The 27635-nt window shown below is 37.8% G+C and overlaps 1 protein-coding gene across 1 annotated transcript; it reads right to left on the reverse strand.

Annotated features, from left to right (window-relative positions):
• Window positions 1–222: 222 nt before the first annotated feature.
• On the reverse strand, window positions 223–26790 carry MTMR6 (myotubularin related protein 6). Its single transcript, XM_050331861.1, has 14 exons — window positions 26682–26790; window positions 22060–22176; window positions 20062–20224; window positions 18965–19122; window positions 18112–18240; window positions 16903–17037; window positions 15691–15823; window positions 11135–11244; window positions 9927–10052; window positions 8611–8660; window positions 7649–7849; window positions 7025–7159; window positions 6819–6945; window positions 223–5927 (listed from the first exon to the last, which is right to left on the reverse strand). The coding sequence occupies exons 1-14, from the start codon at window positions 26703–26705 to the stop codon at window positions 5667–5669; spliced, it is 1869 nt and encodes a 622-aa protein (XP_050187818.1). The 5' UTR covers window positions 26706–26790; the 3' UTR covers window positions 223–5666.
• Between the last annotated feature and the right edge of the window lie 845 nt (window positions 26791–27635).

The following is a 27635-nucleotide window of genomic DNA, read 5'->3' on the forward strand; positions in this document are numbered from 1 at the left end:
TAAGCTCAGAATAGTGACTGTAATTAACAGACCAGTAGTCTAGTCAATAACACAAAGCTGAGCCAGTCTCCCATATCTAAAAGTTACAGAATCATTCAAGAAACTGATAAATAGGCCAAGTCACTTCTGTATTCCATAGCCTGTATCAGGTATGAGTCATCCACAAACTGAAAATTTTAACGTTCTCACACTGCTATTATAAATGGACTACTTAATGTCCAGTTAGATTGGCAATATTAAGATCACTTTATTTTAAGATTTATGGATTTTGAAAACACGTACAAATAAAATACTTGTTACAAAATTCCATTTGCTAAAGTTTCTCCAGGAATATACATCAAGCATGATCCCAGCACACAGATAAATGACTTCTACAGAGAGCATTACATAGAGCAATAGATGCTAGTGAAACAGCCAGTCTTTCCAGATACATTACAATGAAAAGTTTTCTTTCCTTTTGCCACATCTAACATTCAACTAAATGTTTTATTTCTAAATAGCCATGTCTGAAGTTAAAATGTGTAAGCAAACTGACTGTGGAAGTCAACAGGCACTCAGAAGCCCCAAAGGGGAGAGTAAGCACTATTTTTCAAGTTCACTAGTTCAGGGGTAAAAATCCCTGAGAGACAGAAAAACAACACACCCTTTTTTCTTCGATGGAAAGATGCTTGCCAGGGGACATTGCCAAGAGACAGCTGTAAAGATAAACTGTAAGACTGAAGAACAACAGTAAGACAGAGCAAGGAAACCAACCTGTAATGCTAGGTAAGGAAGAATGCCTTGGTGGGGCAGCATGGGACTTCACCAAGGCTGCCTGCTTGCAAGAAAAGCATTCAGCAGAAATATATGCAGAGATACAAAGCATAAGATATGTACATGTTAATCTTGTCATTAAGATGGAAAACAGTTTGCGTCAAAACTATATTCTCACTTAATTTTAAATGGTATGCAACTGACCTCAAGAGTTAAAATACAAACAAGAATAAACAAAATATTGCACTCCAATTTCAAAGTTACCATCAGGACATTTATTACATGAAGCAAGTAAATTAAGAAACAAGGATCCATATATATTTTCTGTTTCTTGATGACAGTGCAGAACTGCTCAGCTGTAAGTGTTTAACAGACCAGGCCACTGAATTCTCTGGGGCCTGGAAACTGATCTCAGAAGCAGCATGCTTCTGACCTTCCATCTTGAGTCCCCGAACTGCTGCTGGACATCAAAACCACCCTACTTCTTCTCCTTTATGAGTCATACCCCTGCAGTGTCCTGTTCCTTGCTACATGCTGTGACAAGGGTCCCCAACTACATCCTTTTCCTTAAGTCTATTGTGCATACAGAAGTTGCGCTACTGAATTACGATGCTGTGCTGATTTTCAATGCTATTTAACATGTAGGCAGGTCAAGCTAACTAGATCACACATAAGCTCACTCACACTGTTCACTAAGGCCGATCTGAGCCTTGAGAGCAGTGGAAGAAAGCTGCGGTAGTTTCAGGTTATTGAAACATCCAAAGCATTAAGAAGCCCATTATATCCGGCAGGCATCTAGCACCACAGTAAGCAACGCTAGGAGGAAAGTGTGGCATAAACGGTGACAGCAAGTCAAAGCAGACTTCAGCCTAAGGATCTAATTTTAAAGGTTAATATAGGTTTCACAACCAGTACACTTAGTCTGTGATGAGCTACAGGTTTAGAACTATTAGCAAATAAAGAGGAGTTTTAAGAGCAACCTTTAGGTTCTGACCTAAAGATCTATAAATACCACTGGAGGGATGATCTAGTTTGAAATCAGATTATCTTTAAACTAACTAGAAAGCAATCATGCTTACACGAGGCCCTCATGCTAGTCACACTTGCTCAAGAGCAGGGCAGGACTCTAAAGAACAGATGTTGACAGCATGTGTCCTGTGCTATTTTAACATTGAACTTCCTTATATTATTTATGTCACTTCCTTAAGAGGACAGTAGTTAACCTAAGCTACCCCAGCCCCACTTCAGCCTAACTGAGCATCCAGTTATATGCTCAGTTTAATAGAATGGGAGTAGCAAGTTCTGGGTGATTTGCTGATGTGTTACTGTATCAAAAGGCCTCAGGAAAACAGCAACTAGACAGAAGAGGACATTACCTTTCCCTGCAAGCCATTCTCTAGGGTGCTTACCCTGAGGAAGAGACTGTCACAGTTTGTGATAGTTTTTCTTCTACAACACCATTATTCTAGGGCATTTGTTCCACACAGGAATGTGCAGTTTTATGGAAGGACTGCTGTTCCAGTTCTCTAAGTGGACTCTCCAGACTTCAGGCTTTTGCCCTAGATTTAGGTCACTAGTAATTGGACATGTGTAGAAAATGCACAGGCTCAGTTCAGTGTTGCCTAATTAATTTCTTAGTCTGTTGATTTGGCAGTCGCCCTACAAAATAGAACTACTGGATATTTAAACTTGTATGGAAGAATACCTTATGACACTAGCAAGCCTCCCAAAAAACAAGCCAAATTCTTTCGGTACTAGTGAAATAAATATTTTAAATTGCCTGGAGTACAAAATGAAATAAGTTCTCAGGTGGGACAATCACCTTGGTTCACTAAAAGGAAAAAAGATCAAGCATAGCACAAAATACAAAACCACAAAGAATTCATGGAGACTTCCTGAAGATGAAGCACAGAATTGACAAGTGCCAAAGTCCTGCAACCTATGGAGCAGAATCAACTATACCAATTTTCTGTCTGGGACACTATATTCCCAAGCAACTGGTGAGTGCACCAATCAACCACAAACTAATGTCACAGCTTGAAAGAGAGAGTTCTGTACATTATTTTGATCTCTATGAGGCACCTTACAGTATTGTAACTGCTCCTGGAGTAGCATATTCATGATGCAGAATTAAAATTATTTCTGCTCCTAGGCTACTGCCACAGTTTTTTAGTCAACTTGATGTTTTTTAAACCCTTCCTGAAGGACACATAACAGCCCCACTGTGCTCAGTCCTGGCCATCCTGCCAAGTTTTCTGTTGGAGCTCACTTCACTACCATCTATTCACTGCGCCACAGGTCCCATGTGCTTTAGGTAGTTTTGGCTTAAGCCTAAACAGCAAATGAAAAGAGACAGATGCCTCTCTGCAGGAACTTTTCTCACTGGTGACCCTGGGAGTTGAGTTGGCAGAGCCACCTGAACCTCCTAGGATGGCTGCTCTACAAAACAGCCTTATAAAACACTATTCACATATTAACTGCAGTAAAATATTTACTTCAGATCAGGAAGCATTTTATTATTTGATAGAGAAAGAGGTTTGGTGCCTGAGCAGACAGTTTGGTAGCATTTTAAAAGTGATCTAACATGTCTACCTTGATTTAAAATAAAACGGCATTCTGATTCCTTTCGCTAAGAAGTGAACTCTGCCAATTAAAAGGACCGGAAGACTGAAATAAATTCACTGTAACAATACTGAAAGGCAACAGATCTTTGCTCCAAAAGCCTTGTATACAGGGTTACTCAGATGGTTGTTAAAGTAAAAACAAAATACAATGATACTTGCGAAAAAGCTTAATATAATATTTTGAGTCCATAAACTCTAAACAATAAATATGAAAAGTGTACATGGCACACCAGAGCAGCTAAATACTAAAAAAAAACCCCAACAAGTACAACTTGGTAACACTTACCTATATTCTCAGTGATAAGTTTGTTTGTGATATAATACAGGCGTAATATACAAGATGTTCTTCCAAAGGAAAACCACAGAACAAAGTTAATACAGAAGGTGAGGGAGGAGGGGAGACAATAAATAACAAGGCACAAAACCCTCTCTTGTTGCAACCCTGTAAGGCACCACTTGTGCAAACATCAAACTATCAAAACCTGTAGTGGAGAAATTCTAAATGTGTTTAAATAACTGGATAATGTATTTTAAATATGACACTATGTGCTTATGTCTTTGGGAATAAAAATACTTACGAACCTTTATTTACACCAAAAGTCTTTTAAAAAACAAATTAGTGAAATGGGTGAATCAATAACCAAATACAAGTCACAGCTAATTTTTCCCAGACACCTTCACAAGTGCAACTTGACCGTGACCTGGCCTTGCTAACAGAGTCCTGGGAACAATACAGTGCAGAGGGCAATGCTGCATATCAAATTATGTAGCACGCCAGTAATTTTGACAAAACACAGGGATTAGGATGAGGATAGACTTATTTTCACTTGAAACCAAAAAGTATTTAAATCAAGAGATAAAAGGTCAGTAGCATTAATCTAACATCATACCTAGTGATCTTAATACCCAAAGTCGTAATTTATGCCTCTATTTAAGAAGTGGGCACCAACATTTTTCTTCCTTATTCTGTTATGTGCTCAGAAAATCTATCATGACACAAACTTCAGCAAAAAACCTTCTCTCTTAGTAGAAAATAACAGATACCTAACTAAGCTTACGTCCTTTTTTCTTATGTCCTATGATCTCTACTGCATCCTGCTAGAAGTTTTTTTCCTCTCTCCAATTACGTAAGAACCTCCAGATGATATACACATGTGAATACACACAGGTTGAACAAATATTTACAAGATGAGAAGGGCTTTTTACTAATAACCAAAATTTTCTTCTAATGAAACATTTAGGACACACTCAGTTTCTCATGAGCTTCAGACACATGAATGAACTTTTTTTTTTTTTCCACTTGGGAACAGCATCAGTAGATTACATTTCCAGAAGTTCTGCTTGCAGCCCTGCAACTTGAACAACTGCACAGCACACAGTAAACAATCTAAAAGAACCTGACTACTCAGTTATTGGCTAAGTTGTGTTTTCTTATGTGACATGTCTTATTCTACGCTTAAAAACCTTGTTCCCAAATGAAAACATTTAAGGTCAAACAACCTGTAGCTTCAATGATGCTCCATCTACTGAGCTGCCAGAGAGGACAATCAGGACAATATATTATATTTTAAACAAGGGAAATGGAAGAAAAAACAGTCTTAAGTGGTAAGTTAACATTCATATAGCTATTTGCTGAAAGGCTGTGCCAGCTTAGGCATGCTTCATTCCTTATATTAAGTCCTCTTTTAAGGATATAAAAATTTGAGCAAATACAATGTAAACAGAGCCAGGTAGACTGCAGTAGTAAAGAACAACATAATTGATCTGACAGGTTTAAGGCCAACTATTTATGATTTGAAATGTGTCATACTTTTCCATGGCACTTAATACACTGAAAGTTAGTACCAGATGACATTAAACAAGGGTATACGTATTCATATGTAATGCGATATATACATGTAGCTTCAGTCCTTAAAATAGAAAGTTCAAGTTTTCTTGTCTACATCAAATCAGTTTGTGAAAGACCACCTGTGATTTCCTATCATGAATAAAGTAACATTACTATTTTAATCAATTTAGTGCAAACTGACCTAAGTCCAAAGACATACCATTCCTTGATTTTTAGTCACTACTTACCAAATGCCCCTGTTTCTTTTCGAGAGACAACTAGACCTTTTTTTTTCCCTTGAAAGAACAGCAAACACCTGACAACTAGCATGCTGTTCTAGTCTACATTAACAAAACTTGCTGATATACAAATCATGTTTTGGTCATGCAGCAGAGACCCATCCTCAAAATAATCCATCTCTCCAGTCAATCAGTCAAGAAGAGCACAGTGCCAGATTTTAATTAGCAGGTCATCCTGGCCACTCCGTACTCCAAGCTGACAACAGCAGGCTCAGCTTTGGAGAACTCTGACACAAGCTCACTGTAACGATTGTCTGCTGTGTTGCTGCCCTCTATAGTTCTCACAGCATCATTCCCAGGGATAGGCGGCTGCTCCTTCTTGAAGCATGGAGGGGTCTTCAGTGCCACGGGGGCAGGATGAGCAGACTGCTGATGTTCCTTCACAAGGACAACATCTGACTGCCCGTTTCTCTGCTTTATTTTCTGAAATACAGAGAATAGTTACTAACAGTGGGCACGACTCTTTACTGATAATATTCTGCTTCAAAAGGAAGTGAATCCCCTTCTTTTGCTGGCCAACTCAGCATCTACAGAATCCTGTATGATATACCCTAGGCTAGATATGTAACAGTCATGTTAAATGTTATGCCACTGGATATTACATTATTCCCCACAGCAGATGCTACAAGATCTGTGTGCTTAAAATTCCTTAAAACATATTATTTTGAAGTTTCAGCACCTTAACTGACTATAACAGAAGTATCAATTAAAAGCCACTAAGTCATACTAGAATAAAATCAGATACAGCCTATCCTGGCTGTTTACACTAGCACCTAATGTCAATTATATACATCTTATCTCTGGATTTAGCTCTGTCTTGAAATAAGCATTACATTGTACATGACCCATAATTATGGTGACTTACAACAGCATACACCTACATATGAATTTAAAAGAACAGTACTTACTGCTTCCATTTTAGTAGCTATAATGGAAATAAAACATTTTCAGTCTCCTTGGTTTAGCAACACAGCTGTAGCTATGATGGGTACCTTTTTATTCAAGGTAAGTTTCACAGAAATTTAACCTACATTAAAGCATCTTCAGTAACACTTTGATAGTAGGAGAACTTTTACATAATGCAGTTCATTGGTAAAGCAGAATAAATAGTGCCGAAGAGCAAAACATTGGCTGCATAGTCTAGCATTCATCATAGAAGCATACAGTGGATGTCAAAAGTCAACACTACACAGAGTAACTGCCGGGCACACAGTAGTGACACTCACGTGAAAGCTGGCAGCATTATTATAACTTTAAATGTGAATTTGAAGGACAAGAAGTCACACGTACACACACTTATTTTGTAATACTTACAGCTTCCAGTTCTTTAATGTCTTCTTCCAGTTGTTTATTTTGCTCACTCAAATTCATTATAAGATTGAGCACAGACTGCCTGGGATGCATACTTCGGTCAAACTGATGGTACATATTTCTCCAAAACCTGCATGAAGCAGACAGTTTTAACTATGCAGGACAATGACAAAACTGAAGAAGAGATACTGTATCTTATTTAAACTTACTTAAAATTGAATGATACTGTATTAGGCTCCAAAAGAGTTAGTTCTGGCAAAAAGTCTGGATTATATAGAGGATTCCGATATTTCTTTTGTTCTTCCAAAAGGAATGGCCACAAGGAGTAGGTCTTCTCTTTTACTCTTAAAGCAAAAAGAGATAAAGGTCAACACAGTGACAGCAAGCAAAAAAACAGAAGCTCTTCAACTAATAATCAACCTTTAAAAAAAAAAAGTTATCAGAAATACTTATAAATCTTGAATTAAAAGCTCTTATTAAAATCAACTTCTTCCTGGCATATGCTGACGTTGGATAGAAATGCCAATTTTAGAAGTACTACTGCTTTTAAAACACAATGTGAGACAAACTGACAAAAACTTCACAGAAGTTTGCCAGCTGAAAGCATTGGAAGCTACCCTATTAATTCTTCCAACTGGCTAATCTTGAGCAGGCAAGAATTTTAAGCTTACCTAAAAAGAGATTGGGGGAGGGAACGAAGTGATACTTCCAAATTTAAGCTTTCAGTACTACCAATCCTGCCTCCATTTCTATTCAGAGCCTAAAATGAAGATTCACGTGAGTTCTCAATCTGACAGAATAAACAAAAGACACATTATAATATGCCTGCTTACTTTAATTCTTCTCGTTCTTTTTCACAGTTCCCAAGGAAGTTACCAAACTGGCATGAATGGACATGTTCATGGATTTGAAGGAGGAAAACTTCATTGTACTCAAAGGCTTGTGGAAACTGCTCAGTCAGATTCCACACACATTCTAAAAACTGGGTGAACACTGGTGAGATCTCTTTTGGATCACCATCCAACTGACAACATCTGAAAAAGATTCCATAAACAGATTGAAACTGGTTTAAGTTAGAAATCAAAAAAGTCTTATCTGCAAATGTTTTTAAATGACAGCACATTAATTAGACACTATCATTGGTATCGAGATTGAGCACCTTACTTCAAGAACTGGGACAAATTTTGAATAGAAACAAGTCTATATTTAACCTGTTTTTCTAACTTACAAGTAATCACACATTTGTATTCAGTACAGAATAGCAACTTAAGACAGGTAAGTTCCTTTGTGTCTATTATCTTCACAGTCTTTAGAGTATATCAGCTAAAAGCAAATTAATAAGCAGTAAATAGCAGGAAGGCTATTGTCATAGCTGATGACAGGGAGATCAAGGGAAAAAACAGAACTCTGAGCATATAGGACTTCTAAAGGTAGGTATGACTTCATCATCAAAGCAATCAGAAATGTAAACTCTTCTTTAAAGATATCAAAACTAAGTGTTTCATATTGCCTAAATAGCTGGGACATAGCCTTAGATTGGTTTTGCACTGTCTATACGTATGTGCAGACCTAGCTGCTGTCATCAACACTTGAGAGCAGGGCACCGGCAGCACTAAAAATTTATGTCTACAATATAAATCAATTATCCAATATGTATCTGAATAAATAGAATACAGTGCATTGTCTACTGCAAATAGCTTGCTGCTAAACTACTGCAGCGTTGCTAGAAATTTAACATCCACAACCTTAGTTCAGTTTGCCGTATACATTTTACAATATTGGAGGAGTGAACTACCTGTCAGAGAACTTGTGCCCAAAAGAGATCCAGTCTTTCTCTATCAAGACCTAGAGGGTAAACAAACCAAATTCTCATGAAAAATGTTACTCAATCTTACGTCTTACATATATTAAATCCACAGGTTATCCATATATTATATCAATAAATCTGATTATTTTGTATTCGGATTAAATTGTATTAAATCTCAGTCCAATTAATAACAGTAGGAGCAACCATTTGTCTCTTTGCAGCTTCTTTATTTTCTTGGAAGCCTTTCAGAGGAGAACTGTCAAAGCACATTTACAAAACTAAAAGTTCAGCAACTTGCTAATCAGATAATTGCTCTTAAACCAGATTCACTTTAAGCACAATGGATGACTTCACTAGATTACAACCAACTTTCAAAACATGGCAAAGCACAGGAAAAATGTTAGCATTTTATTCCTGGTATCTCAGTTTACATAAAACCACACAATATAATCTTTCTAACACTTAGAGCAGTAAGTTAATATCAACACTAGCTTGTTTTATCACTTCAGTCACAATATCAAGCATGAAAAGGAACACAGTACCATCTGACCATTACAGAAGCCTTCACAAAAATCTAATAGAAAACAAGGAGTAATCAAAACCCCAAAAGACTATATGACATCCCTAAAAATTACACACATCCTTACTATTTGCAACAACTTATTCCTCTTCCAATTCATCTTCAGGTTCACTTTCATCACTTGTAATATTTGTGACAGTTCTAATCAATATAGTAAAGTAGTTTCATGTACTATCCTTGAGGAGTTCCCATGACACCTTGCCTTGCCACTGCAGAACACTACTGATTTTCCCACTGTAAAATTTGGAATAATCATACTGAAATTTCTCTTCCTCTCTATGGAAAAATGAAAAATTTTAGATTGTTTAAACATCCCCAGGCACTGAGGGAGTTGACATTTTTACACTTTAAAAATGTTGATTTGGGGACAAGTGATAAAATACAGAGATGATGTGATTTAGTACATCTGCTATCTCACATAAGCACTTTGGAATCCCTGTATGTCACAGATAACAGGCTTTTCTGGATGCAAAAGACAATCATTGCAGCATGGCGCCTAAAGAAATCTGCTATTTGTATTTCAGTTTTTTAGATTTTAAATAAATGTTCTTTCCAGTAGCAACGTATTTCTATAAGAAAGATTTATCAGTATACTGCAAATCTCATTTTACATTTGTAACCACAGAAAAAAAGGCAGTATGTTTACACTGCTCCCTTTCACACTCAAACATTTTACATCTTTTATTTACCAAGGAAGAGCTCAATAATGCAACAGTTAGCTTACCATGAATCCTTTGATTGTTCTGTAATAGGAATCTAGTAAGAGAGCTCCAAGAGAGCAAACTTGGGAAGTCCTATCCCAGCCATCTGAGCAGTGCACTAATACACTTGCGCTCTCCACCGCTATTGCCTACAAAACACAGTTGTTTCTTGATGAATGTTTTTCTCCAGACAAAAGTCAAAATTTAATAGATAAATTAAAAAGCTACATTTATCCCAAACTGACAGCATAGGCCATTTTATTTACTAACCTAGAAAAATGTTTATTATGAGGAATGGATTTGATACTGTCAGAAAGCGGAGAATCTCTCCACAGAAGTATAGAAAATTCCTTACAACGAAAAGAAATTCCACCACCACCTCTGCATAAGCTAACATCTCCAGTGGTTCCCAGTTCTTTTTCTCTCCCTTATAAAACAAACCTTACAAGAGAAGCTCACAACGTATACTAAAAAAGAATTAGATTACAAATTATAGATTGAAAAAACAAAACACCACCAACACATCATTAAAATACCCACTTCTTCGTCGTTACACTACAGAAAAGTAAAGGCTTAGGAAATGTTTATTAGCTTTTGCTAAGAAATTAAATCCTGTTAGCTCAGATGTTTTTGAGGGTCATCTTTAGGAGAATCATCCACTTTTAACTGAGTTAACTCCCTGTTATTTCACCTAGTAAAAACAAAGATCCAGGTTTTTTTCTTCACCCAGCCCTCTCAGGTCAAGCCCTTGGCTTCATAAGTGCCTGGCAAAGGCAATTATTCCCCTCAATTCCTCATAAAGAGTCCCATTTCCTGGCCAAATGAAGTCAGCATAGCCACTTTGGCTGCTCTGCAATTACTGCCCCAGGAGCAGTGTTTTTCAGGGTGCACTAAATAAGTTTGTTCCATCCTCCTCCAAATTGGTTACACCTTTCAGAAATACCTAAAGAACCAGGAAGCATAAGACCCCGTTCATCTCCCAGCAAAATGACCAAGTAACATTCAAAAAATCCCAAAACATTAGCTGGCAAACAGAAATGAAAAAATCAATCCAATCATATAGAAACATGTAATACTTAAACCAGCATATCCAAGGCACCGGTATATATACTAAACACCTACCTCCAAAAGAGGTTGGTTCCAGAATTTTACATATTACATAATCTTAAGCATAATTTTGCCTGGCAGCAAGTCAAATTCCTATCACATAAAGAAGCAGCATGCAAGTTACCTTGACTAGGAAGACAGCAGCATCCACCACAGCTTTGATGTGACGCAGCCATCCAGAATTCTCCAAACCAGACAGGAAGTCATTGACAGACAAACCCCTTGTGCCACTGACTGGAAGAAACCAAGAGTTAAAAAGCCTTAAGCAGTTGCAGTTACCTGAACCCTGCAATGCAGAAATATGTAGAAGAATAGTTACATTTTGTGTCTAATCTCCTAAACTGTAAGTTGATTAGAAATCTTTCAGGAAACCCCCACTCAAATGGTTTAAGGGAGGGGTACTACAAAATTATCTCCATCCAGAATTCAACTCTGTAGAACTACAGTAATCACAAGTGACAAGATCTGTGTCTTTTTGACAAAAATAACATTCCAAATAAATCCACTGGTTACCCCCAACAGGGAGCCTTACCCTTGTCTTACCAAGGAAGTCAATGCAAATGCCAAAGGCTTACCAGAAATACTTAAAGATTACTACTGCTAGGAGGAAGTAGCTGCATCCAGACAATATACACAGTTCAGAGTAGTCAGACTGCCAGAGTTTCATCACCTCCACCCTGCTTAGGAGAATAAAGTGCAGTACAAGGACATGGTGAAGAAATTAAATCCATCGAGATTTTGTCTACCTCCAGACTTGACACACTACATTTCTGACTGATCTTTACCATTCTTCCCTAATATACTTTGATGCTGTAACAATAATGCCAATTGAGAGGGCAAGGAAGAACTCAAGTTAAAGAAAAGATGCCTTGCAGCATAGCAGCAAGTGATGTAGACTAAAAGCTTCTCACACACTTAAAAATTCACATGAGACAGATAACCTGGTTCTTGTACAATTTTAAGTAGCAACTTACACAATTACATTACTGTCCAAACATGACAAACTTTTGGCAATAAAAAAAAAAAAATTGCTGGCTAATATAATTTCAGCTATGTGTAATTCTAAGAGAAGGTACCCATGGCTGCCATCTACAAAAATACCTGCCCCTGCCACAGTGGAAGCCTACTTTCCACTAAGCTTAACAGTTGGTCCTGATGATCTTAAAAAGTCTTCCAACCTAAATGATTTTATGATTCTAAACTATTGGGCCCTGGTGAAAATAGAAACGCTCTGTAGATGAAAGCCAGCAGTAGGGATATAACAGCTCCAAAATAATCTTTATCTCTGACTATGGAAGGAAGTGAGTCAGCAGCAAAAGTAGAAAACAAAATTTACTAAATCCCTCTGTGACGCAGTTTCATATTCAACCAAGGCCCCTGATGTAATGAAAGCTCTAAACTCTTAAACTGCCTCACAGAGCCTTCCTGTGTGTGCACTAGATGTTTCTCAGCTTTCAGATAAACAAATTTTGGTACACTCCCTATTGCTCAGGAAGATTTGTAGCACCAGATGCTGCTGAATACTAGAACAAAGACAGGCCTTCAAACAAGTATTGCAGCACCCTTTCTAAAACCCATAGATCTATATCATCTACAAAACTATCTAGCAAACCACAGCACAATGAGGTAACAAAACATCAAGAAACCCCTGGATACAAGACCTAATTTTAAAGGTTAGTCTGTAAATATCAGTAAAAGCAAGTTAGTTTTTCCCTTGTCTTTGAAAAAGCATCATTAGGCAAGGGTTCCACTTCCAAAACGTCTAGCACATGGAAGAAATCAGGAGAGAACTACTTGATCCTTTCAGCTAGTCGACATTCTCTCTACACCAGTGGTTCCATACACCTGTTCAATCACAACAGTACACAAACAGGTCTAGCACTCTGTAGTAAAGGAAAGAAACTAAAAATAGTCAAATATCTGGAAATTCAAATATCTGCAAGGAAGGAACTGGACAAACAAGGCAATGTCTAGAGGCACTATTCATGGCACCCCACATTCTGTACCTTAGGATTTAAAGCAGAAGCTTTCCAGCTAGAAAACAAGCAGCCCTCAGTTTGTTTTCACCCAGATACTGCTGTCAAAATCTGCTTTTGATCAAAATTTTCAGCTTGGCAGAAATATTTCACCACTAGTATTTCCCCCTTCTAGTTAGATGTCTATACTTTTATATGGAGTATATATATATATATATATCTTTAATGGAAATAGAGATAGGAACACATATGTTGAGCCCATAGAGTTACTTTCCATTTCTGTGAATTAACACAGGCATTTTTATACTACTTGGTGATTAAATAAAGAAATTGCAATTTTCCAGATCCTTATGGTCTTTTAAAGGATCAAAGATGATTTATGGCACCACTAAGATGTTTAGCTACTTCACAATAAATATAATTCAAGACAGTTTTGATTCTATGGTTGTCACCATAAAAAACACAAGCCCTACAAGTCCCAAAACCTCATAATTCCCTTGCTTGTTTGTCCTTATTCACACTAGCAACGCCTCAGGCAGTTGTTTAAAAGGTGACTAGACCTGCAGACTGAAGGACAGCTGTTTGCAGGTAGAAATTGTTTTTTAACAAACAAAAAAACCTAAACAATCCCTTCTCCTATATAGAAAACCCACAAACCCCCCTCAGTTAACACAATTCCATCATCAAAATATACATAACAGATCACAGCAGCTACTACTGAACCTTTTCCTTAAATATTTCCTGCAGAAATGCTGCCTCTGACGTACACAAAACCTTTTTGCTTATTAGAGTTCAATCTTTTCTGACATGCAGTACTATATTTTGAATATATAAAACCTCAACTCTGTATTTAATGTCACAGCCACAAATTTAGTCTATGTGAAGGTTCTCCCATTAGTGTTGTAGTCTGCCCATCTGCAGTCATGTTCATGCTGAAGAAAACTATTTTAGGAAAGTTTTGTTGGGAAGGATTATGTCTTACATTTTGCTTGCAAGTGGAATTATTAGATTCTGAAGGAATTCTGACACAGAACCTGGGAGCAAGACACATGCCAAAGAATGAACAACAGTTGTTTGTCAAAAAAAGCCCAAACAACTGAGGACGGTCCCAGTTACAATGGCCCTTGAACAAACAAGGTCATTGATATCACACTCCTGATTTGAGAACATTCAGTTCAGCATGTTCAGGGAAAGCGAGTACACAGAAGCTAAATGGCATTTTCCTCAATTTTAAGTGATGAACCAGGGTCTAAATAGTAAATTATTGCATACAACCCTAAATTTCAAGGGTCCCTCCTACCCCTAAAGAGGATTCTAGAGTGACGTTCAGCAAAATTAGTGAATTATTAGTGAAACAGACTGAACAGAGGTAAAACAAGTGTTCATTTACCAAAACCCCTGATCTGAAGAACAACTAGTAGGCATCCCTCGTGATTTTGTTTCAATCAAGTTTAAATAAATCAATTCTCCACATAAAGAAAAATTTAAACATACTCCATCCTTAAAGAAAGCTACAGAAACACAGTTAGTAAGTACTGTTAGTGGGATGCTAAGTCAAATGGCTAAGAATATGAACTCTGTGAAGCTTAAGTGTGACACACATATTTCTGCATCAGACCCTACTACACAGGAGTAGACCTCTTAAAAAAAGTAAAAATAACAATCAATACTTTTTAGCAAGTTTTCTAGAATTGAAGATATTAGTAAAAGAAAGAGGGATTACACCAAACCTAAATGTGAAGCTCAGGATCACACTTCTCATCTTTCCCTTAGAAAAAGTACATGCAGGAATAACTGGAAAAATATATATTATCAAAGCTCAGTAGGATTCTGTGTTCAGAGTGCCTGAAGAATAGTTTAGCAGCACATACAGGCTCAATCAAAGCAAAGTAAGACTACACCACTAGTCTGTGCGATTTCTTGACTAATGTAGACAGAATGTCTTCATCAACACAGGCTTCCATACAAGCGTAAGCCTTCTCCATGACTGGAAATATTTGCGTATTTCTGGAAGCCAGCCACTTACACAAGTATTGTCAGGTGTGGAACCCAGACTTCTGCCACTGTATTCTAAGTTCAGTATTAGTACTCCACAAAGCATCTTTAATTTTCTCTCAGCTGTTTACCTAAATACAATATTAATGGAATTATGAACATACTTCTGCCTCTCCATTTTTGCCACAGAAGGCAGGCAGTGGCATGGTGAAGTGGCTCGCATTTCGCCTGCCCCCTTCCCTACAAATACCTACAAGCACAGAAGTGGCTCACCAGGTCAAAGAGCTCAAGTTTCATACAGACCATATGCTCATTGCAAATTCTATGGAACAAAGTGCTCCTTGAAGAACTGATATTCTGTATAAGAAAATGTATGTACACACACTATTTTGTGTATTTCTATTACATTGTACATGTGCTTAGAAAACACAGCAGTCTTTCCCACAAGCCACTGACATACTAACCAAGTTCATTCAAGACATACATGCCATTCAATTTGCTTCAAAACAGCTCCATGCATTGGGTTTACAGTTTGAAGGTAAAGGTTTAAGGTAATTCATTACCACAAAGTAGAGCAAACTAGTACTAAACACAGAGCTGTGATAAAATATAGAAATATCAATACAGCTTGTGTAAGGCATTATTAAAGACTTCAGAAAAATACTCATCCTATTTTCCTATACATTACGATAGTACAGTTAAAACGTACCTTCCAGAAGTTTTTGTAAGCTGGATCTCATTACATGAATATTTTCAATGCCAACAAACTGAAACCTAATGTTAGAGTAGTTGTCTTCATTCTCATAGCCCTTCCCAGCAGCTCTGTTTGCCATTGCATTAAGCTTAAAAATAAAAATAAAAATACTGATAAACAGTACTTGAAATAAAAATATCAAATTAAGAAACAAAAGTCATGCAATTTCAGTGGAAGACATTGGGAATAAAACACAAGAGCATACAGTATAAAAACAGGTTCTAATACACAGTTTGTGACTACATCATCTTGAAAGCATTAAAGTCTAAGAAAGGGATGATAAATAAAAACCAAGCTCTATATTTAGAGCTGACATATCTGAATAATGCAGAGTAACTTCTTATTCTGTCCTCTGTATTTCCACCAACAAACCTTCACTTGTTATCAAACATTTTTGAGCAAAGACACTACAAAAAAATTCACCTAAAAAGGAAAGACCCAGACTTTTCCAGCTTCTGTGTTCAGACATTTGAGTGAAATTAATACCAATTGAAATGCAAATGGGTCTTAAAGAGTAGGAGTTACCCCACACATTCCAACACAGGTCATAACATAATTCAACTTAATAACATAACATAACATAATGCAATTTAATTAGACAGCGATGAATTGTGGTGGTGAGGCACTGGAAAACGTTGCCCAGAGAAATTGGGGATCCTGGTAGCATTCAAGGCCAGGTTGGATGGAGGTCTGAGCAACTTGGTTGTGGGTTTGGAACCAGGTGATCTTTAAGGTCCCTTCTAACTCAAACCATTCTATGGTGACCTCAGAATGATACAACAGAATTTCCTCTACGTCTTCCTTGCTAAGACAGACAGTTTGCACAGATCATTTACACAGAACACAGTACTTCCTCCCATTCCAAAAGAAACCCCTACACAGCTCATAATTTCATTTCAAACTACTCAGTTCTTAAGCTTATTTTTAAACACACCTCTCCAAAAGTTCAGCACCAAATTCAGTGAATTGTAGCTGAGTCCTGAGACAGATTCAACTTCTTTAAGAAAGCAAGTAATTAAACGCCTGAATAAAGAGGTCCAACCTTCTCTTTAAAACATTTTTGCTCATAATGAAGTCATACTTCACTCCAAATTTTTCAGAATTACACTGTATCCCAGTACTCTAATGGTCAGGAAGAGGCTTGTCTGTAGAACCTGAAGTACATACCTTTGGCCTGGTATCTATGACATACATGTAGCGATTTGAAGGATTTGCTTTACTGATGGCTTGCAACATGTGTTCATCTTCCAGGCACCTGGCACTGAAACCTGAGAGAGGTTGACTGCATCTGCAAATTGCAGCCTACCACAGAAAACAAAGAACAAACTAGCATCAGTTTAATACCTGTAGTTGAAATGCTTTGCATAATTCTAAAAGGACACGGAAACAAATTGTTTTATTCAGCAGGTAACATCACAAAACTGAATAAACTTCAAGTATTCCAACTTTTTAAGCACATTACCCAGAGACCTTCAAACACAGCACCTACAACTTAAATCCAAAGGTTTATCAAAACATTTTTTCAGGCTCAACTACATAGACAATGTATCAGTTTACATAATGGACCTAAAAACTCACAAAAGCAGAGGCTGGAAAAAAGTACATTTTAGGAAAGCAAGTCACTCCCCTAACATGTATTGTTTGGTTTTACTAATGTAAGTATGATTTTATTATTGCAAGCACAATATGTTACTATCTAATGCAATTTTTGTAACGTAATTTCCAATAATATGTTGTATTTCAGAAGGTATCGGGTACATCTTGCAAATAGTAATTACCTTCAAATTAGCTTCACAGTCATCAATTATAAATTCCTCAACTCAGCAAGGCGATCATTCTTCTCTCCCTCCATATTACCCCCTAGCTGAGGCAGGCTGCTTTACACCACTCTCTGCAAAATCTTACTTCTCATTCTGTATTTTTTTTACCTTGCAAATAGCTTCTTGGAGAACCAATTCTATTCTTTTTTGTTTGTTTGTTTTTGGGGGTTTTTTGTGGTTTTGGTTTGTTTTTACCCACTATTTTGACCTAACAGATTTTATTTGATCACAAACAGATTTTATTCCTGATACATCAAGGAACACAGATCCTTTAACAGAAAGCTGTCTTCAGTTACCCTAATGTCAGTTTCTGAAAACTTAAAGAGATTCAACTGATTATCAACTAATTACTTAAGGATTTCTTGTAAACTGGCTTAGTTTAACTCAGCATCGTGTTAGGCACCACTAGTGTCAGCTGTATTTAAGGTTAACATGAGTCACACCATACTCACACAAGTCACTACACTTGAACCTCCTTACCTACACCCCTGAACTACTGCCAAGTGTTGAGAAATACTTTTCAGCACGTTTACAGTAAAAGGAAGACACATTATACCTCTTTATTTTTATGATAATATGACAACACTGGGAATCTTCCTTTGCTTCTGAACTTGGAGCTACCAACAATTATGGGCTTGCTTGCAGTTCTGGGAACATAAAGTTCTTTAGGATAGGTTTCACAAATCTGAAAGACACAGATATGCAGAAAGAATTTTACGTGCAAGGCACAAAGCCTATCCTAATTTGAAAGATATTAGGTGAAATAAGAAATAAGAGATAAAGGATAAACACTAACATGTTTCTCTCTATACATGTAAATAACTCAGACAAGGAGACAAGCCACAGATAAAGTAGTACAAACTGGTATCCAAGTTATACAGCAGAGTACTGCCTCTGGCATTCAGTCTCAAGAACAGGATTCTTCAGTAGAAATACTAAGAATATGTTTCAAATAAAATATTGAAATTATTTTCCTCATATTTTTGTATTTGCAGACTACAAAGTGAGATGAAATCTAATCTAGGAATCAGCCACACCACCACACCCAATGCTGCAAATGCTAAAGTAGAATCCTGATCAGTTAAGAGAGAAATCACAAAGCTGAAGAGCAACTGAATTGCTGGGGCTGACCTTCAAACAAGTAACTACACTCTAGAAACAATTCCAAAAAAACCATGCATCCATACACACATAGTCTCTCAATGAGGCCTTGGGGAAAAACTTGGGAAAAATTAGAAAGTTGAGAGACTGCACACTGATTAAGCAGTTTACTCTCTCTACCTGCAAGTTTTTGCTTACACTGCAAGCCAAGTGATTTCAGAGTATTAAGCTGTTTTCTATAGGCCTAGAATCCGAGGATAAAGCAGAAACAGATTCAGAGCAGAACATACTTCCATTACAACACTTACCTTATAATCACGATTTGCATCAGACAACTGCCAGTAAGCATTTGGCACTCCCATTCTCTTATACTCTTCTGCTAGATCAATAAGCTGCCAGCCTTTGACTTGCTCAGATTCATTTTGTTTTGGATTATAGGAAAAGGCATAAAGTTCTTCATATTTTGCTAAAAGGTAAAGAACATACAATGGAGGGAAAGTTTCAGGGTTCAAGATTCACAGAGGCAAGACTAAATAGATCCCTGATATGTCTGAAATATTTATTCTGCAACTATTCTACAGTTAACCGACACAATTATAGATACTTAGAGGTAAGTTATGAGAGTTTTCCTGAGTGTATTTGACCTATTTCAGAAGAGACATTTCTAATGCCATAAGGACAAAGTACAGGTCATAAAATGAAGACTGACAAAACTGAACAAGGCAAAAGGCAGAATTGTTAGAATACTTCACAAGAGCTGAAAGAACAAACTATTTTGGGAGGCAGGAACAGAAATTTATATCTACTGACCTTTAAAACCAATAAGTTTTATAGTTCCCTTTAAAACAAAAAAGATTTCTAAAATTTTGTTCTTCCTAATACGCTATTCACTTATCACAGATGACATTTTACACTGTTCTAAACACAAGGTATAAAATGCAAAAGACCACACTAACTGACAGAAGTCTTTTGTAAAGCTGAATTGGTAGTGTTTTTCTAGCATCAATATTTCAGCTTTATTTTTGAAAGTGCATGAAATTAGTAACAACTTAGTATTTGCTTAGTAGTTTTTTATCTATGGAACACACAATTAAGCGAGACTATATGCATTTATATTCACAATTTCAGGGACAGAAATGTAGAAAAAAATAAAGGGATCTCTCCTTCTGTTAGGGAACATCAGAGACCTACAAAAGCCAGACAACATATCTTTTGAATTTTTATGTAGATTAATATTTAATCAATAAAATTCTTTACATACCAAATCCATTTAAGACTTTACATAATGCATGTTTCTTAAAGAAATAAATAAAAGAGCCATGGATTTACACACACACATACACACACGCCAACTTGTTATCCATGCATATATCCATGCAAAGACTTTTACAGTGATATGTATTACCTGTTTTTGACAGCTGAAGCAAAGAGTTATAAATGTCATGACAATCTCTCTCCCTGGGAACAACAAAGTGAACTATCCTGAAGTTCTTGCACTGGATGACAAGGGGGCAGCCAGAAGTAGTCAAGGGAAGTTTTTCCACTGCAGCAATGTGATGATGCAGTATCTGTGACATACAAAAATTCACAGTGTAAGCATGCTGATGAGAAATAAGAACAGCATACTATTCAGATTAGAAGATGTAAGACACATTATGCAAGGCTGAATATGGATTTTGACTAATTTTGTCCATCGATCATAAAAAGAAATACACTTAAAAGCAGAAATCCAAGAACAACATTTTGGTTAGGATACCATAATTGATGAAAAGTTTAATTATTCTCTTCTGTCATTTTTAAGTGTTACCTAATTTTTGTAAGAAAGAGTAAATATCCTTCTAAATGCAAAAGTGAGATGTAAAACTCCACCATGGTTGGTCAGTTTTCTTTAACTTTGCTAACTGACAGGCTTATATCTTAATAGGTAGTGTCCAGACAGGATATAGTGGGGTTTTTTTAAGGATCTACAGGAACATACTTCAAAATTTTCAAAAAGTAAAAAAAATAAACTAAGTCAGCAAAAAAATTTCAAAGTATAAAAGATATAGAAGAACCTGATAATTTTAGAATTCCGGTATTCAATATCTATAGAATGAACAGGAGATAAGAAACACATCTCCTGTATTACATACTGTGTCACACAGCCGTGACAGTCTCTCAGCTAAATGCTTTTTGACCACTTTAACAGAAGACTGTCACGGCAATGGACAGACAGAAGTCCTCCCTAGATTTATCTGTGCGGCAAATCTATACAAGATTTAGGTAAATACATGGCAAGTAACAGCTGTTCAACTGTGGGAAGAAAGGCAAAGATACACTACCTCAACGGAACAAGATGTTCTTGATAGAATTTCAATTATCTCACTGAAGCAATCAACTCCTCTTAAATATTGATCAGAATTTGACAGACATCTGAAAACTATGCTGCCAAATATGCATTTGCAAAGAGACTACATCTTGAAGACATTATGATAATTATACTTAGTACTTGCATTATCATCAGGAATGCAGTACTCTTGAGTATAAGGTTCCATTTCCCCAAAATGAAACCTTTTAACGTAGGAGACGCGTAGGGAGATGCAAGCAAATAATGCTGAAAGCACCATGAGGCATTTAGTCAGATAACCACAATATGGGGAAAAAAGGGTAATCCAGAAAAATATATCTACAGGAAAAAAAAAGTTAACCACAGTCAGGGAAAGGAGATTTCATCCTGGACGTATGAAAGACTTAAGGCACTAACTAGGTAGCTGTGCAAGGCACAACTTGATGACCACATGTGTGCCACCAGGGCACTGAGCAGAAAAAACTAATGGGAATTACTGTCCTAGCCGTCTTTGATTGTACAACATTGGTACTGGTCAACAAGAAGCTGCAGCTCCTTATGAAATGTTTTATTCCAGAGATGAATACTTCTGAAGAAACAGCTGCTTACTGCTCTAAAAAAGTGCATGTTATCTTCATTATTTCACCAAAACCTAGTTCTTTGGATTTTTGCTGTCTCATTTAACCTAGATAGAATCTAATTACAAGGCAGTTAACACAGAAATTTTAAACCTGATACTTAAACTATCAAGCAGTCTCCCACTCCTGCCTCTGAATTGCGATGCAAGTCAGTTATTTAAAGAAAACCACCACACATTCACTCAGGAATACAAGTGAAGGCTATGGAAAAAATTACAGCAGCTTGAACAGAAAGGAACACTTTCAACATTACCTGAATTCAACTGCAGCAGTGTCATGCAAGAGTATAATCTGCAAATCATTAACTTATTATGATACCATGAAGGAGGAGAGTACAGGGAATAAATAAGAAGAACATTTTAGTAAACAAATTCAACCTTAGATCAGGAAGAAGAAACGCATCTGGAGAACCCGTGCCATAAGCCTTCACTATTCTTACCCATGTCTCTTTCTGGCTTGAATCAATGAATAACAGATGAGTTGCTGTAAGGTATAGAGTTCCCGTCACTGACTTATTGCTCGTGCTGAACCTATCTAGTAATTTCACTTGCTCTACCTGTAAGAAAAAAAGGGAGGGGGAACAAAACTTAATTTTGAATTTTTGCAGAAAGCAAAATTCCTAATTTAGCAAAAGCTTTGTCAGTTTGTGCAATAATTTTGAAAACGGTAGAAAACATAACACAGCAGACACAAGGCTATTCAGGACAAACTATGGTCACATAAGCTTTGAGAAGACTGACTAATTAAAATATTCTGTTTCAATACAAGGGTGAATAATGAAGGCACATCCCTAGGCTCATCAGAATACTTACTGCATACACATCGACTATTGCTATTTACTAGTAAAAAAGACAAAGATATCATTTAAAAAAATTATTAATTGCTAAGTTTTTAGGCTTCTTCCCCAAAATAGAGTAAATACACACTAACAATTTCCTGTTCTTGGGATGCCAGCAGTGAATTAACAGCTGATCTCAGCAAGATGTTTCACGGCTGTTTGCAGACTCAAAGCCATAAAGATTATGTTCTCCTGACTTCAATTCTAGGTATGTACTGTCTTTTACATAATTCTCAAATTAAAAAATCTAGAACATCATAACCCTGCCTTATAGTCAAAGTACATTCTAATGAAATGAAAGGATTATACTAATAATTATAAAAACTCATAGAAATTCAAGGACAGTGTTGGCATTTGAAGCAGATATTTCAAGTTTGAGTCTGGCAAGGGCAAATGACTCCTGGTATTCCATCAACATTGTTAACTCAATGCTACAGAAAACATTTCAAAAGAAAGTGATTGCTAGATAGCCTGCATTTTATCTGCTGCTTATAACTTCATGGGCTTCAAAGTTTGCTGTATTTGAAGAAAACATCACATAAATTCTTGGTGTGCAACAACATGAAAGGCAAATGGCTTATATCTGTGCATTCCTCTATTTCTTGGCAGCACTGTCTCATTAATACCAAGTTAAAGCTCTTTGCCACCATTAAGTTCATGGCAGAACTCCAAAAACGTCCACACAAGTCAGGCCATCACTGAGATGAGGTGACTAGGAGAGCCCACATCTACTGTGTTGATGTTAAGCCAGTTAATTCATATGTACAAACATATTTATCTACTCAAAGAACATATAAAACAGAAAAAAAAATGTTTTTTCAATTCAAGTATTTTTTATAATCTAGCAAGGCCTAATATTGTTTTTGAAAGTTAAAAAAAAAAATAGAATGGAGGAAATAAAAATATCTAGAAGTCAGCATTACTATGATATTCTAGATTTCAGTTTATAAAGCAAAAAAATTGGAAGCTACATGCATCAGTACATTATGCTGAAACCAGCAAAGTATCAGTCCTCAGATACAGAGCAGCATAAGTGAATACAGCACAGCCAAAAGAGAGAATTCATATTGGGCAGATCTGCAGTGATAACTGCTCAGTACCTGGCACTGCACCTCCCCAGCAAACTGAGAAGTGCACAGAAACTGCTCCAGTTTTGTTCCAGTAACACAACCCACAAAATCCTAGCATGTGTGCTTTCATTCTCCTCCATGTAACAATGCAGCTATCCCCAAAGTCAGATGAGGGCAGGCATTAGCACTCCAGCTTCCTCTTACATAGATAATGTCTTCAAGAATTCTGAAAGCTAAACTGTAGATATACTTGTCTTAAAACTGAAATGTAATTTAGATTTAGCCTCTGTAGATGACACGTTCATTCAATCTCGACTCAAGGCCATTTCAATGATTACTCAGCTAATCACACACTCTTTTTTGGTTTTGTTTTGCCTTTTAATTGTGAAGTTTGGCATCTCCTCGGTCATGGAAAAAAGCCATCAGATTTGAAGATGATGGGCTTGAGAGACTGAAGACTGCTACTGAGTTTAGCACATTTGTAAACAAGGATCATTTAAGTAGTCAGAAGCAATATTCTGACAGTAGCTAGCACTAATAAATTAGTGACTTTTTAAATCAGTAAGAATTTGAGCAGCAACCTCAATCATACAGAATATTTACAAGCAAAGAGTCACTAAAAAGTTTATCATGACTAGGAGTTATATATTAAAGGGAAAAAAACCCAAAGAATTGTTTTCATAGAGACAAGTTGAAACAGAAAGGAAGGGGGAAACTACACTTCTGAAGTCTTGCATTAAGAAAGCTAAAGGATTAAATTCAAACAATTAACCAAAAGCAAAATCAGTTACCAAGATTTTTTCATTGTAACTTTTAATGACATTCACAAAATTAAAAGGCGTTTTCCCTTTCCTATTTAAATTTTAGGCTTGCAAGTGTACATTTAGGATTTAGCAGTCAAGCTAAGCAAACTTTCCATCTCCAGTAGAAAATCCATCAGCATTTTCAGTTAAACAGATTTGACTTGAAGAATTTGCAGTCTTTTCTACCACATTTTGCCTCATTATCTTTATATTTGCTGAGTTTTTTGATGTCTTCAATTCACAGCCAGAGTTTAATGGTAATTTTTGCTCCATCATCTTCCTCCACTAGTTCTACCCATACTGCAGTCTCTTCTTGGAAGAAAGCATGATTCAAAAAGTCCTTAATAGCATATCTTTCGCCTTTGTTTTGCCAAATGCATCCCTCAATAAACTCCTTCACTTCAGGGATTGCTACTTTATCCCTGCTCAGGGAGGTTTAGGTTGGATATTAGGAAGAAATTCTTTACAGAGAGGGTAGTCAGGCATTGGAATGGGCTGCCCAAGGAGGTGGTGAATTCTCTGTCCCTGGAGGTATTTAAGAAGAGACTGGATGTGGCACTTAGGTAATTTTTAAGTTGACCTCACTTCTTTATTCAACATAAAAATGTTGGACAGTTAAAGATTAGCTTTTTGTGAAATTAATTTCAGAAAGCTGTATTCTAAAAGAATTTTAATGTAAACGTTTCTAGCAAACTGAAGTTTGAGGAGGTATAAGACCTATTTCATCATCTTCTCCTAGGGATAACAGCTGCACTGCAGAGCAGCTAACCTGTGCAAAACTACAGTTATTTCAATTATATTTCACTCTGACTTTAATCAAATAAATTGAAAGAACAAGAGTGCCATCAGACTAGAAAATACAGGTATGTTTCAGAACAGCTGGAATGAGATCCAACTTGAACCTAGACAAAAACTGAACTTTTAAGACCTACAGTGCAGGTTGTACTTCAGGTTTTTTGTTTCCTATAACTGTAATGCTCAGTTATTACCATCTAGCCTATATGCATTTTAATCCAACTGGATATTCAATAAATCAGCAGTTTACAAAAAGCTAGGTGAGCATCACATTTGTAACCAAAAAAAATCATGCTATTTCTAGCCATGAAATTGATGTTTTCTGAATGGATAAGTTTTTTGTATGAATTATAAAAATAATTGTTTCAGGTAGTAAGTTTGAACACAAGTTGTGTTCAGAGCTCATTTCTCTCTTCAGTTCCACAGCAGGGCCCCAAAAACATGAAGAAACACCACTTGCAGATGCAAAGAGATCAGTAGCCTTTCTAGTCTCAATTGCAGGTTTGAAACTTAAAACAGCTCCTCTGCTCGTCAAGAGACTTCGGCGTTAGTCTAGTTATCATTTTGAAATCAGCTATTGATTGTAACTGTACAATATTAAGTTCCCAAACAAGGAGTTTCAGGTTTATAAGTAAATAGGCTGATACAGAAACTTTATCTCCAATCTGTCAGCTTGGTGAAAGGTTATTCCACCCAGTGAATTGAAGTGACACTAACAACAGCTTCATCAGAGACCTTCCTCCAGTTTCCCACATAAACATACAAATGTATATAAAAAATAAAAAGAGCTATACACATTTATATAAAAGTTATATAAGCTATTACTCAAAAAAATTTAAAAGCCTGTTTCTTTATGTAATTGCTGGTTATATATCCACCATTTGGAACCGAAATATGACCACTCCTTTTCTAAACATACCAGCAAATCTACTTTAAAATCAGACTGCCGGGTTCAGGAATTAATCACCATTTCCAGGACCAAACAGAAAAGGGCAGCCCGTGGCAAGTCCAAAATATCAACTGCGGCTTAGCTGGTGTTTTTCTGAATAGGCTAATACACATCGGACATGCACTGACGGCTTAGGTCCTTAACAACACTCACCGGAGTCTTCAAATAAGGAAAAAACAGAAGCGTTCTTTTCACAACCCATTTGCCTCCAAAGCTGTGAAAAGCTGCACGGAGCCACATCCCGAGCACACAAACTAAGTGCAATCCCAGCTTCTCCCCGCCAGAGAATCCCCCGCTACACCACGATTTTTAGCATCTTCCCCTTATTATCGAGGCGGGGCCCCTCCGGAGCAGCACCACCGAGCTCCCCGCCGGAGCTCCCACCCCTTCCAGCGGCACGGGCCGCTCCAGAGCCCCTCGCAGGGAGGCACAGCCACAAAACGGCAGGAGGCTGGGAAGGAGGGAAGGAAGGAGGGAGAACAACAACAACGCCCTCGCCCGCAGCGGACGGGCCGGGCCGGGTCGGGCCGGGCAGGCCCTCCCGGCCCCACAGCTCCCGCCGCCGTTCCCTGCCGCCCCCGTGCGGTCCCGCGGCGGCGGCAGTACCTTGGTGGTGCGGATATGCTCCATGGCCGTGCCCGCCCGGCCGCGGCCGCCGCTCGCCCGCCGCGACTCAGCCCGGCCGGGGCCGCTCCGCCAGCGCTTCCGGGCACGGGCGGGGCCAGCGCCGAGCGAGCGCCCGGCAGCGGCCCCTCGCGGCGGGCGGAGGGAACGGCTGAGGGGCGGGGACGGACGCAGGGAAGGGATGGCTGAGGGGCCGGGATGGCTGAGGGGCGGTGCGCGACAAGGACAGCGGGCAAAAAGGTAACGGTACGGAAGTTACAGGGGAAAACAGGACGGCTGCTCCTCCCGTTGGAACGCGGTCGGCGCACCCGGCCTCCCACACGCAGTACAATCCAAGGGGGACTAAACGGAGGGTGGAGCGGAGCGCAGACCCTGCGGCCAAGACTCTGTCGAAACCCTCACAGAGGAGGGAACTCGGTGGTACTCTCCAAATGATGAACTGCACAGCAGCTGAAAGCCAAGGGAGATAAAGGAAGATGTCCTGCTGTTGAACCAGCAACCGTGACGAAATCACTCCCCTTGGACTGACATGTGTCCCCATCCCAAGGTTACCTCAGATACTATACTGAGATACCTGGCCCCAAGGTACAACCACTCACCGAGTAAGAGATAAGACTAAAGTCACTGAAGCTTCACCTAAATGAAAGAAATACTATAACAGTAAGTTAAGAAAGTGGAGAAGTTGGGGAAGACTCCATCGTAACTTCTGGGATCAGTCGATGGGCTGAACATGTCTTCTCCCCCATAGGCATGCACTGGGTAAGAGCTATCCTCTATGCACACTGAATTATTACCTTGAGCTAACTTTTGTTAGGGATTAGAGCTTGTTAGTATATTGCTTTGAATTGGTATATTGCCTTAAATACGTTTTTGCAGTCAGATACTATCACTGGCACTCCTCTAACCTTAGCCTGTAACAATCTTATTAATAAAGAG

The sequence above is a fragment of the Myiozetetes cayanensis genome, unplaced genomic scaffold (genome assembly GCF_022539395.1).
Source record: "Myiozetetes cayanensis isolate MyiCay16 unplaced genomic scaffold, myiCay2020 scf5-8, whole genome shotgun sequence".
In the NCBI taxonomy this organism is placed as follows: Eukaryota; Metazoa; Chordata; class Aves; order Passeriformes; family Tyrannidae; genus Myiozetetes; species Myiozetetes cayanensis.

What these genes read in the sequence shown, in the direction of transcription:
- MTMR6 (XM_050331861.1), bottom strand. Translation starts at nt 26,705, where the DNA reads ATGGAGCATATCCGCACCACCAAG. An exon ending in GGGCACAAGTTCTCTGACAG is followed by an intron (nt 7,850 to 8,610) that starts GTAGTTCACTCC and finishes AATCTTTTTCAG; the next exon opens with ATGTTGTCAGTTGGATGGTG. An exon ending in ACATTAAAGAACTGGAAGCT is followed by an intron (nt 5,928 to 6,818) that starts GTAAGTATTACA and finishes TCTGTATTTCAG; the next exon opens with AAAATAAAGCAGAGAAACGG.